Source organism: Phodopus roborovskii, unplaced genomic scaffold (genome assembly GCF_943737965.1).
Source record: "Phodopus roborovskii unplaced genomic scaffold, PHOROB, whole genome shotgun sequence".
Taxonomy (NCBI): Eukaryota; Metazoa; Chordata; class Mammalia; order Rodentia; family Cricetidae; genus Phodopus; species Phodopus roborovskii.
The window spans coordinates 1,462,059-1,475,000 of record NW_026125489.1 but is presented as its reverse complement, the minus strand read 5'-3'; the positions used below and the strand labels follow the sequence as shown (position 1 = coordinate 1,475,000).

Sequence of the window (12,942 nt, the reverse complement as noted above, 5' to 3'; positions counted from 1 at the left end):
AAAAAAAAAAACCCCTATCACAAGGGGATAAGTGTCATTCATCCCAGCATTCAAAAGGCAGGAGGGGGCAGACATCTCAATTTGAGGCAGCCTGGTCTACATACATAGCAAGTTCCATGCTAGCTGAGTTAAGGAGTTAGTTACTTTGTGGGGATGGCTTTGAACCTTCGATCCTGCCTCCACCTCTCAAATGCTGGTTTGCACGGCTTGCGCCAGCACTTCCGATTTTATCTGATACTGATACTCTACCAACCGAGGCACAATACCACGCTGACTCTAAAACGGGTGAGACTTAGAAAAGTTGAGAAGTGCCCAAAAATCTCTGTTGAAGCGAATGTGAGTTCAAGCTCTGCACCAGCCCTGGCTGGCCTGGGACTCGCTCTGTAGAGCAGGCCGGTCTCGAACTCACAGAGGTGCACCTGCCTCTGCCTCCCGAGTGCTGGGGTTAATGCGTTTCTCCCGGAGAGAACCGAACCTCCGGAGCTCTAAACCGTCTATTGCTAAGTTAACACAACTGGGGGATTCATTTAGGCCGTCTCTGCGGCGGCGCGGTTGGAGAAGGGGGCACCGGGACGGCAAGCGGAGGAGCTGCCGGGGTCAAGGCCCGCCGCGCGTGCGCTCCAGAGCCCGCAGCCGTGTTCGGGCGGCGCCCCCGCCGTCACGCCCGGCGAGGGCGAGAGCAGCCGCCCGGCCCGCGACAGGAAGTGCGGGGGCCCGAGCGGCTGACCCGGAAGCGCTCGCGGGTCCCGCCCCCTCGGTGCGCGGCTTCCTCCTGCGGCAGGCGTGGGTCACGCTCTCGCTCACTCGCTCGCTCTCTCGCCGCCGCCATCTTGGTTCCGCGTCCTCCGCACAGTGAGTGCCGGGGCCCCTCTGCCCTCCATCCGCGCCCATCCTCCTCCGTGGCGAGCGCGGCGGCCCCGGGGGCGTAGGCGGGGGCCGCGGGGGGCTCGGCGGCTCGGCCCGGGCCTGCGGTCGGTCGGGGCTGGGCAGCCGCGGAGGGGAGGGCCACGCGGGGACGCGGGGACCCGCCGCCGCGCTAGCCGCAGGTCGGGTGCGTCCGTCCGTCCCGGGGGAGGAAGGGCTTCGCGGGGATCCCGAGGGGTGCGGGCCACAGCCTTGGAGCGCACGTCCTTGGTCCCGGAAGTGATCGCGAGAGCCCGGGGTCCCCCGGAGCGGGGTGCCTGTAGGGCGGAGGGGAGCCTGCCAGGAGAAGCGGCTCGGAGGCGCTGGCGTCGGCGTCGCTCGTACTTCCAGGCGCTTCGCGGGCTGCCTCGGCCCCCGGGCGGGTTCGGGGGGGCTGCCTCTCGGGCTCTGCGTGTGCCCCTGGTTTGTTTTCTAACCGGCGTAATGCAGATTTTTTTTCCCGAGTGATTGACCCTGGTCCTGGCCGGGGAACTCACCCCAGTTAATTCGGGCTCCCTGTTTGTTCCTGCAGAGATGCCTGGTGAAGCCACAGAAACTGTCCCTGCTACAGAGCAGGAGTTGCCACAGCCTCAGGCTGAGACAGGTAGGTCCCCGTAGCTCTCCTGTTCGTTAAAACTGTTCTTAAAGTCACTCGGTGGCTAAGGTGACATAGGTTTCTGCCTTTTGGAGTTCACTGCCTTTTTAAATATATATATATTTTTAAATGGGGTCGTAGCTTTAGTGAAGATTTTTAGCTGCTCTCTTGCCAGCGCCGGGGGAACTCCTTGGAGGACGGGTTCCCTGGCTTGCTGTGAGTTACAGCAGCTGCTTGAAAAGCTCTTCTTTGGAATCTACACATCATATACAAATCCTGAGCAGGGCAGGGGCCTGGACGGTTCTGGTCTGTTGCAACTAGGTGGCAAGAGGCAGGCCAAGGAGACCTGAGCTTGGTCAAGTTCTGGCCAGCAAGCTACATTGAGGTTTTAGATAGCCGTGATTGGCACGGAGCCTTTTGTGACATGGTCTGGGTGAGAGATGTGTGTCCTATCGAGAGTCCCGGCCTAGGGAAGTTAACTTGGGAAAGCTCTGAAACTGGTAAAGTACTGGGATATTTCCATCCTATGGAACCCAAGGCTGACATAAGTAATTGTGGTTTTCAATTAAAATAGAATGTAGTGCGCAGACAGGCTTGAATACTGGCTAACATGTTTTGATAGGAAGCTTGAAAGGGCCTGAAATTGTCTTGTGGAGGGAGTTCTACAGGACTAAATGAGGGATGTCTTAAAATACGCTCTCTACTTTGTTTTTAATGGAATATTCTTTAATTGTTGACTCACCGGGCAGTTTCTGATTTTCCTTTGGGCTTAAAGTTTGTACTTGGAAGCATTAAAGTCCTTCCTCCCCACCTGTCTGATTCTAGCAGCTGAGGGGGATTAGACCAGCTGCCAGGCCCGAATAGGGCTGGGTGTATAGGCAGCAGGGGAGAGGAATGGTCTTGGAGGGTCTGCAACTTAAGAGGTAAACCAAAGTTAAATTCAGTTTTACAAATGTGGAGCCTGAAATTTACATGAATTTAGAATATTCTGGTTCCAGCTTTACCATTTCTTGTTTCTAAAGCAGTCCTTGGTATTGCTAGATATTAATAGTCTGAGCTTGCACGCTAGGTATGGAAGGATACCGTACCCATGGTGTCGGTTATTGACTACTCTTACTGGAGTGAATGAAGACAGTAAATCAGGGCACTGGTTATGGTATATAAGTGATGTGGACCTTAAGCCTGCCCGTAGGTCCAGTAAAACATTCCATATTTTAGATTCTAGTTAGCATGTTTAGAAGTATCTGCGTTATAATTAGAAGGCTTTGGCCTATCAATCTCCCAGAAAGACTGGTCCAGCCACCCACCTCCTTGTCCTGTAAGAACTTGGGGAGAACTGGTTGAGTGACTGTTATTATTTCCTCGCCCTTCTAGGTATTTGTCATTTGTTTATTCTTTGATTTAATGCAATGTTAATTCAAATGACAGAACCTCCCACCCTTTAGTGACAGTGACCTTTTTAGATGGAGTCACATGCTTGCCTAGATCAAGGGAGCCTGTGCTTTTTTCCTTTTTATTATAATTAGCTTCTAAAGTATGCTTTAGCAATGTTGTTAGTTTCATGATGTAATTCCTACCTTGCCCCTCCTTGGGTCCTAGTTATTTGAATTACTATGGCCGAAGAGCCAATCTTGCTGAAGGGGGGTACAGTGTGTTGAACTTCTGGTTGAGACCTGGTGTTTAATATTTGGTGTTAAATGTTGAAGAGCTTCAGCTCTAATAGAACTGAGGATAGGTATAGCCTTCCTAAAATTTAGTCCAACATAATCAGATCCCACCTCCTGCTTAGTGGAAGCCTAAAAGTATTAAAAAAAAAAAATACTCTCCCCCCCCCCATTTAGACTCTTTGTTGTTCAACAGTGCTTAGGAAAGATTGGGCCAGGTGTGGTGGCATAGCTTTAATCCTGGAGAGATAGAGACAGATAGACCCCTTTCTGAGTTCCTGGCTACACAGTGAGGCCCCTCTCTAAAAAGAGAATATTGAGAGTCGGTCTACTCCAGGTTGGTGGCTAGTGACATGAACTGTTATGGAAGCTGAGGCAGGAGGATTTTAAAAGGCCAGCCTAAGGATGGGACTATCTCAGAGAGAGGGCTATGGTTATAGTGATCTTGCCTGTCATGTGTGAAGCCCTAGGCTTAATCCCCAGTAACAGAAGGAGGGTATGGGCCTGTGCTCCCCATTTAGAGATGAGCTAGTCTTAGACTATTTGCCCCACCTTAAAATAGTTGGTTTATTTTTGTAGCACTTGGGGAATGTGGGAAACCCTGAACTGCAATAAGTACAGGGAAGGTTGACACTGCTTGTCACCTTTTTCTGATTCTGTGTGGTGACCTTCAGTATCAGATTCAATCCTCCGTTGTTTCCTTTGAGCGTGTTACCAACTTGGGCTGCACAACTCACCTTTCCCCCCCTTTATCTCCTTTTTTTGTTTTGGTTTTTATTTTTGCTTCTCTCCAGCTGTGCTTCCTATGTCTTCGGCCTTGAATGTTACTGCTGCTTTCGGGCAGACTGGCTCTCCCCCTCCTTGCTCCCTGGCCTCCCAACAGAGCCCTCTAGTAACTGCTAGCCAGCCTGCCCCGTTCCCTTCGCCCAGTATTTCCTCAAGCCCTTTCGAAGTTCCTTTCCCCCAGCCCTCTTCTGACACAGCTGTGCCTCCGGGAGCTGTCCCTCACACTCCAACTTTCCTCCCACACCTGATAGGGCCTCCCATCTCCCCCGCTGCCTTAGCCTTGGCCTCTCCCATCATAGGTCCAGCTCAGAAAGGCGTGCGGCCCTCTTCAGCCCCGCTGTCTCTGGTTGCGGTGGCCCCCCACTCAGTTCAGAAGAGTTGTGTATCTCCGCCTCGCCCTCCCGCCTCACCTTCCTCAACTGTTGCTCCCTTGGAACCAAAGGCCTCTGCTAGTCAGATTCCCTGTCCTCTATTCCCAAAGCTGAAAGACACTGCCCCAAACCCTCCAGGGGTAGTCAGTGTTCTTCCTCCGCCCCCTGAAACCTCCCTGGCCTCTGTTCCAACTGGATTAGCATCCTGTCCTCAGACACTGTCCATCACTCCAACTGTCACTTCTCTAGTCAAGGGTGTCCCCATGTCCTCAGCCCTGATGCCACAGAATACACTAAGCCCTAACCTAAAGAGACCGGTCAGTTCACCTGCTCAGAGCTCTGTAGCTCCCAGCGTCTTCCCAGCAGCCCCCACTTGTCTGGGCTCTCCGTCCCAGAGGCCTGTCATCCCCCCACCCCCTTCCTTCCAGGCAGGGCTCCTGCCCTCCAGGCAAGAGCAGGCTGCTGGTCCTGTGGGGGCCCCAGCTTCTGCCCCGGCGCCATCTGTTGACAGAGGCGCCTCTGCTCTTAGCGGTGTACTCTGCGGCCCTCCTGGCTCCTCAGCTGCAGCCACTCCTTCATTATCGCCTGCAGCCTCTCTCATTTCCAAAGGTTCTTCTGGTGTCGCCCAACAGCCTTTGGTGACTCAAATTCCTGCTTCTCAAAAAGAAACTCCTGTCTCGTGTGTTGGAGCCGCCCAACCTGCTATAGTCAAGCCTCCCACCACTCCCACCACTTCTGTTGCCCCGGCCACAGTTTCCTCAGGTGGAGGCCCAGCTTCCCTTGCTATCTCACAGGCATCTGCTCCTCCAGAGTCAGCTCCACCAGGGGCGCCAGTTTCTCCTCTGCCGGCCACTGAAGGCCTTAAAAGTCTCCTCGCTCCCGTGTTGGTAAATGTGGGAGCCCCTGTCTCTCCAGCCCAGGCAGGCTGCCCTACCAGGAAAAGCCCCACTCTCCTACCCTTGCCCCTGGTAGCACATGAAGAGTCTCCCTCTCCTCAGAGTGCATCCCCTGTGAGGGAACCTTCAAAAGACACTGTAACAAGGAAGGCTGTGGAAGAGCTTGCCCCTGTAGTGAAGGCAGCCATTGCAAGTTCTTTCCCGGGTGCTGATGCCCCAGCTTCGATTGTCAAGACACACTCTGTCAGTTTGTCTCCCAAACACTCTGTCACTGTCCCACCAGTGACTCCGTGTCTCTTAGAGTCTTCTGATCCTGAAGAGCTGGCTCCTAGAACTGCCAAAGGTACCTCTCCTTCCGTAGCATCCGCTACTGCCGCGGCCCCTCCCGTTCCTTTAGCCTCTGAAGGTTGTCCTATGGTTCCATCTATGGCTTTTCCCCCAAAAAATGTTTCTGTGACTACTCTGGCATTGGCCTCTGAGATTTCCAAGTCTCTTCCCTTTCCTGCCCCTCCCTCGGCTGGGGTTTCTTTTTCCGGTGCAAAGAAAGGTGATGGTGTTTCCTCTTTGGCATCTCTGGCTGCCTCTCCTGAAGGGCACCCGGAAGACTTGGGTGCATCTGTGTCTTCCAGAGGAACTTTTCCAGCTGATTCTCCATCTTTGGAGACTGGTGTGTCTCCTCAGACTCCTCAGACTAAAAGGCCTTCCCCCAAGAAGGGCCCTGCTCTCCCAGATGTTTCTCCTGCAAATCTGTCTGTGTCTCCTCTTTCTCCACTTGATGCTCCCTTCCGTCCTTTTCAAGACCCTAAAGACTCACTTAAGCTTTCTCCCATTGCTCTGTCCACCAAAGGGGCCCCCGGTGCACTGACAGAGACTCCTGTGTCACCCCAAAAGGTCCCAGCAACCTCATCCCTCAAAGATGTCCCCACTGTCCCAGCAGAAATCCCTCTTTCCCCCCAAAAGACCTCAGAAGCTTCCAAACCGTTCTCTGCAAACCAGCCCCCCAGCGTGGCCCCTGTTGTACCAGATGTGACTCCCACCTCTCCCAAAAAGACTCCAACAACTCCAGTTACCAAAGATACTTCAGCAACCCTGTCACCCAGGAGTGTCACACCTGTGACACCATTGCCTCCCCAAAAGGCTCCTGCAGCCTCATCTTCTCCTGGAACTCCCATTGCCCCTACTGAGAGTTCCCCCTCCCTCAAAAATGCCCCAGCAACTGCAACCCCCAAAGAGACTTTAGCAACCCCACCTCCCAAAGTTGCCGTTACTGTCCCAGCTGTAACTCCACCCTCCCCAGAAAAGACTCCAAAATCAGTATCCCCTAAGAGTGCCCCAGGTAAGCCCTCCAAAAAGGCGCCTGTAGCTTCCAACGTGTCAGCGCCTGAGTTCCCCACAGAGGCTTCGCCTGTGCCAGCTGTGACTCCTCTGTCCCCACCAAAACCTGCAGCGACTGAGGGAATCGGTGAGGCCCTGACAGGCCTGGATCCCCCTAAAAGGGCTCCCAGAACTGCAGCCCCCAAAGAAGCGCTGCCTGAAGGGGTCACAGCTGTGCCATCAGAGATGTCTCCCTCCCCGAAAAAGACCTCAAAAACTGTAGTTCCCAGTGAAAATGCAACTTCATCCTCCAAAAGGTCCCCCAAAAGTGCAGCCCCCAAAGAAACTCCAGCCTCTTCAGACAGGGTGACTACTGTGCCACTGGAGATTTCTCCCTCCCCCCAAAAGGCCTCAAAAACTGCAGCCCCCAATGAAAATTCAGCCCCATCCCAAAAAAAGTCCCCCAAGATAGCAGCTCCCAAAGAAACTCCAACTTCACCTTCTAAAGGGGTCACCTCTCCTCCCCTGGAGATTCCTCCATCCCCCAAAAAGACCCCCAAAACTACAGCCCAGAAGCAGGTTTCTGTGACCCCATCTCCCAAAGACAACACAGCTGTGCCTCTAGAGATTGCTTCCTCCCACAAAAAGGCCCCCAAAGAAAATTCAGCAAACTCATCCCCCAAAAAGCCACCCAAAACCACAGTCCCCAAAGAAACTCCAACCACATCTTCTGAAGGGCTCGCCTCTGCACCACAACAGGGGATCTCTCCTCCCCCCAAAAAGGCCCCCAAAGCTGGAACTCCCAAAGAAGCTCCAGCAACCCCATCTCCTGAAGGCAACCCAGCAGTGCCTTTAGAGATTGTTCCATCCCCCAAACAGACCTCAAAAACAGCAGCCCCCAAGGAAACGGCACTGTTGTCTCCCCAAAAGGCCCCCAGAACTGCAGCCCCCAAAGAAGCTTCTGCAGGGGTCACTGCACCTCAACAGGAGACCCCTGCTGCAGCTGCAGCTCCCAAACAGGTTCCTGTGACCCCAGCTTCCAAAGGTGCTCCTGCAACCTTAGCTGGCAGTCCTGCCTCCTCTAAAAAGGCCGCCAAAACTGCAGCCCCCAAAGAAACCTCGGCAACCCCATCCCCCCAGAGGGCCTCTAAAACTGCAGCCCCCAAAGAAACTCCAGCCCCATCTTCTAAAGGGGTTGTAGCTGCACCACTGGAGACTGCTCTGTCCCCCAAAAAAGCCTCTAAGATGTCTAGGCCCAAAGAAACGCCCACAATCACATCACCTGAAGGGGTCACAGCTGGGCCACCAGAGAATCTTTCATCTCTCAAAAAGGCCCCCAAAATGGCAGGCCCCAAAGAAACGCTGGTAATCCCATCTTCCAAAAAGCTCTCCCAAACTGCAGGCCCTAAAGAAGCTCCAGTAAAACCTCCCAAAGGGGTCACAGCTGTTCCTCTAGTGATTGCTCCCTCCCCCAAAAAGTCCTCAAAAACTGCAGTCCCCAAGGAAACTCCATCTTCTGAAGGAGTTACTGCTGTACCACTGGAAACTGGCTCCTTTCCTCAAACTGCCCCTAAAACTGCAGAACCCAAAGAAACACCAGCAGTGTCCCCTGAAGGGGTCACCACTGTGCCACAGGAGAATCCTGCTGGCACACAGGAAGTTACCGTCTCCCCCTCCTCCCGGAAGGAGGCCCCAATTCCTGTAGCTCTTACAGAGGCTCCAGCAGCCCTGTCCCCCAGTGTTGCTCCTGCTGCGATTCCCCCCTCTCCCTCAAAGAGTCCAAAACCACCATCTAAAAAGGCACCAAGAACTTCGGCCCCTAAAGAATTTCCAGAGATGGCTCCCTCTCCACCAAAGGCCGCAGCAACTACGGCCTCCAAGGAGGCCTCGATAACCCCAGCTGCTCCCGTCTCCACCAAAAAGGCCCTAGCTCCCTTATCTCCTGAAAGGGCTCCCATTGCCCCAGCAACAGTAGCTCCCAAAGAGGCCGCCACAGTGCAGTCTCCTAAAAAGGCCCCGGAAGCGGAAACTCCCAAAGAGGCTTCAACAACTGCATCTCCCAAAGCGGCCCCTACTATCTCTTGTGAGGCTCCTACATCCCACAAAGAAGGACCAGTAGCCTCATCCTCCCAGAGGACCCCAGCCCCCAAGGAAACCTCAGAATCCTCAACCTGCAAAGGAGTTCTCTCCCCCACAGTTAATTCTGCTCCGAAAAAGGCCCCGCCCTCTAAAAGGGCGCCTGCCCCCCCAGCTGTGGCGCTTCCCTCTGATAAAGGGGCTCCCGTTCTGTCACCCCTCACTCCTGCCCCTAAACACTCCCCTGCTTCCCCGGTGCCAGTCACTTGTAGCACAGAGACTGTCAGCCCTCGGGCATCTGAAAAGCTCCCAACAAAGAGAGACCCTACGGCTCTCAAAGAGGTACTTGTTGCACCCGCCCCAGAAAGTGCGCCGGTCATCAGTGCTCCCATTCAGAAAGGCCCAAGAACCAAGAACTCTGCTTCACCTCCGAAGAGCTCAGATCCCTCTGCTAAGAGAGACACCAAGGGCCCCCTTTCTGCGGTAGCTCTAGCCCCTCTCACAGACCCTGTTGAGAAAGATTCTTCACAAACTACAAAAGCTCTGCCTGTTTGCCCTACAAAAGGCAGTGATTGTCTTCATTCCCCAAAGGGTCCTGAGTCTCTGGCAGCAGTTAGCTCTGAGAAAGTCTGTCCTGGAGTGGGGTCAGCATCTGTGCTTCCAAGGCCTACCCCACCCGCTTCCCTGACTCCCGCTCCCTCCCCAGTTCCCCCTCTGCCTCCTAAACAGCCATTTCTTCAGCCCTCACCTGGGTCATTGCTGGAGTCACCCTCCAAGCTCCCAGCCCCCGCTGCTGATGAGGATGAGCTGCCGCCTCTGATTCCCCCGGAAGCAGTCTCTGGGGGTGTGCCTTTCCAGCCGATCCTCGTCAACATGCCCACCCCTAAACCTGCTGGGATCCCTGCCCCAGCCCCCTCTGCCAAGCAGCCTGTTCTGAAGGACAACAAGGGTATTTGCCTTGGTTTGCTGTGTGCATGGTGTGTTGCCCACACCCCTCTGGGGGCTGCCCACCAATACTAACTAGGATGCGTCGCTTTATACAGTATGTCTGCTTGAGTGTGGGCATAGTATATAATGTAGAAGTTGTAGGAATATGGAACTACATCTTGGTTTCTGTCATCTCAGATAATCTGTGCCTTCTGTAAAGTGGTCCAGGCTAAGCCCTGACCCTAACTGAGCTGATAGTGAAAACCAAGACCTACCAGGCCTTTAGTTTACGCCTTAATTCTTACAGCGTCACTAACCTTGTCCCTGGGCCTGGAATTTGCTAAATAAATAAACAAGTAAATAAACGGGAGGTCTGGGAGCTGTTGTTTTTGTTTTACTTCTTGGACTTAGTAACTGCCAGTTGCCCAGGGACTTCTTTGTAGAGCCCTGTCTCCCTGCGAACGGTGTCGTCTGCTTCCTTCCCCTTCAGTAGCTCTGACTGGTGTGTGGCCTTTCAGGCGAAGGAAAACAGAGATTTGTGAATTGTGTTGGGAGTGGGGGGATCAGAGGGTCTGTGTCTAATCGAGGTGAGAACTGTAAGCTAAACAACACAGGCTTTCCAGAGATGGGTTCAATTCTGTCAGGGAGTGATGTGAAAGGTAGAGTGTGAGTGCACAGCTACTTCTGACCTCACTTAATTATCAAAAGATGCCTTTTGTCTCGACGTTTTGGAATTACTTGGATGCTTGGTGTTTGTGCCAAGAAATGAAGGCCTTAAGACAAAGTCAGCAGTTACTGAACATAGGATGCCTAGATATGTCTGGTGGCTGTCCACATCTAAGACTGGTTCTTTGGTGGAGTCCTAGAAGTTGGAGGCCTCGGGCTGAGTCATGGAAGCCAATTGTTTTATGTTTAGCTTTGTAAGGCCTTTCGTAGAGCAGCAGTAGATTGTTTAGTTGGTCTTTGAAGAGATGCCAATTCTACTATTGGAAATAATAAGTTATCTGTCGTCTTAGGATCAGGAACAGAATCTGACAGTGATGAATCGGTACCAGAGCTCGAGGAACAAGACTCCACACAGACAACCACACAGCAAGCCCAGGTACATGTTCCCTCTAACCTCAGACAAGTGTGGTGGCCAGGGCCTACAGTGTCAGCACTTTGAAGGTTCAAGGTCAACAATGAGGCCGTGCCTCAAAGTCAGGTGAGGGTGTGGAGAACCATGACTGACTGTGGGAACTGTGAATCTCTGTAAAGCAAACCACATGGAAACAAACATCCTGGACTTCGGGTCTGTTCTGCTCAAAACTCTTTTTTTTCTTAGCTGGCGGCAGCAGCCGAAATTGATGAAGAACCGGTCAGTAAAGCAAAACAGAGTCGGAGTGAAAAGAAGGCAAGGAAGGTAAGATGAAGTTAGAATCAAGGGTTGGACACGGGGACAAAAAGATCAGGCTGTAAGGGCAGCTGTGTAACAAGTTCAGAGCTAGTTTAGGGCACTTGAGACTGTCTCCTCCCCCCCCCCCCCCCCCCCCCCCGGTGGTACAGCTCTTGGGAAGTTGCTGCCAATTGGTGGAAACTCTCAACTAGTCTTTCCTTATTTCCTTATATAACTTTAACCCGGGAAAGGTCAGCTGTGGTTGTTGAATGTGGTGGTGATTTGTTTGTTTGTCTGTTTTTTCCTTACAGTTTCTTTCTAAAGTTTAAAACGTAATGCTCTTTTCTCTTCTTTAGGCTATGTCCAAACTGGGTCTTCGACAGGTTACAGGGGTTACTAGAGTCACTATCCGGAAATCAAAAAATATCCTCTTTGTCATCACAAAACCAGATGTCTACAAGAGCCCAGCTTCAGACACCTACATAGTTTTTGGGGAAGCCAAGGTTAGTGACATTTCAGGTGACGTGCTCAGGACCAGTGTTGTTGTTTGGGGTCTTTCTTGCAGTTGCCGGTGTTGAGCCCTTTCTCATGGTTGGGACACCAAAAGTCTCTAGACACACTCACTAGCTTACTTCTGTCTACAGCGAGTCCAGAGTGAGGGCAAATAACTCTTATTAACAAAACAGTACATCACCTAAGACACACTTTTCACTCATATCTGCTCTCTGCCCTGTAGATTGAAGATTTGTCTCAGCAAGCACAGTTAGCAGCTGCTGAGAAATTCAAAGTTCAAGGTGAGGCCGTTTCAAACATTCAGGAAAACACTCAGACTCCGACCGTACAAGAGGAAAGCGAGGAGGAAGAGGTATGCCACGAAATCTTGGGAACTTTTATCTAGTCTCACTTGTTTTGTGTTGGCAGATTTTGCTCCAAAACAGCACTGAAGTTACTCTTATTAAGGCTCCTCTCTCCTCCCTTAGGTTGATGAAACAGGTGTGGAAGTTAAGGACATAGAATTGGTCATGTCGCAAGCAAATGTGTCCAGAGCAAAGGCAGTCCGGGCCCTGAAAAACAACAGTAACGATATTGTAAATGCTATTATGGTAAGTGCCTGCCTCTCTGCTCTTCAGCCTCCTGCAGTCAGGAAGCTTCCTTCCAAAGCCTGGACGCCTTGGATTATAGTGACTGAGTCCCATGATGCCTGTGAATGCCTCTCATTGTCCTTTTCCCCTTTTACAGGAATTAACGATGTAACTGTGTGACGTGACAGCAAGGACGCTCCCCACCCCCACTCTCTTTCTGGTGTTTCAGAAGTGAACTACAGCTTGGTTTGGAATTTGTACTGTTTCTATCACTAATAAAGTTATGGCTTCTTGTTGGATGAACTCAGTAGGTGCTTGATCTTTTCCCAGATGTGTGTGTGTTTCTAAAGCCATCAAGGTGAGCTTTTGTGGTTGGTTAGAATTAATTAGGATTGATGTAAAGCACCGGGCCTGGCCAGGCAGTGGTGGCCCACCGCTTTAACCCCAGAGGCAGCAGAGCTCTTGAGTGTGAGGCCAGGCAGCCAGGGCTGCACAGGGAACCCTGGCTTGAAACAAACAGCTGTGGAGAGTGACTAGCTCTCTGCTTGCACCACTAAGTTCAAACATCCAGGGGGTGGGTGGAGTTCCCAGTTGGCCCTGCTCCTCCCGCCCGCCCTTCTCCATACAGTCTCCTAACTCTCACCACGTCGCCCTTCCCAAGCACTCTTTTTCTTTACACTTGTCAGATTTATGTTTTCCTGCCTGTGTCTGCGAGATCATAAGGGGACGGGTGTCTGATCTGGGCCTGGAGTTAGAGGTGTGAGTGCTGGGCTAGAACCTGGGCCCTCTGCATGAGAGGCACCTGTCTACCCTGCAGTTTTGCGAAAACACCTGAGTGTGCTTTACACATTATACCCAGTGCACTTTTCCTTTGGTTTTATGAGGGCTTGCTTCAAACTCAACATGACCTGACCCTCTTGGCATCTGTCAGCTCTTTGCCTCTGCATTCTGTG

The 12,942-nt window shown here is 52.4% G+C and overlaps 2 protein-coding genes across 2 annotated transcripts in view; both read left to right on the top strand.

Moving 5' to 3' along the window:
* Positions 1-12,942, top strand: part of Zbtb39 (zinc finger and BTB domain containing 39) — a 161,047-nt gene that overhangs the window by 147,120 nt on the left and 985 nt on the right. The window lies entirely within an intron of this gene.
* On the top strand, positions 771-12,296 carry Naca (nascent polypeptide associated complex subunit alpha). Its single transcript, XM_051176273.1, has 9 exons — positions 771-852; positions 1,436-1,507; positions 3,957-9,554; positions 10,549-10,634; positions 10,857-10,934; positions 11,264-11,410; positions 11,644-11,772; positions 11,888-12,010; positions 12,147-12,296. Exons 2-9 carry the CDS (start codon positions 1,438-1,440, stop codon positions 12,159-12,161), a joined length of 6,246 nt encoding a protein of 2,081 aa, XP_051032230.1. The 5' UTR covers positions 771-852; positions 1,436-1,437; the 3' UTR covers positions 12,162-12,296.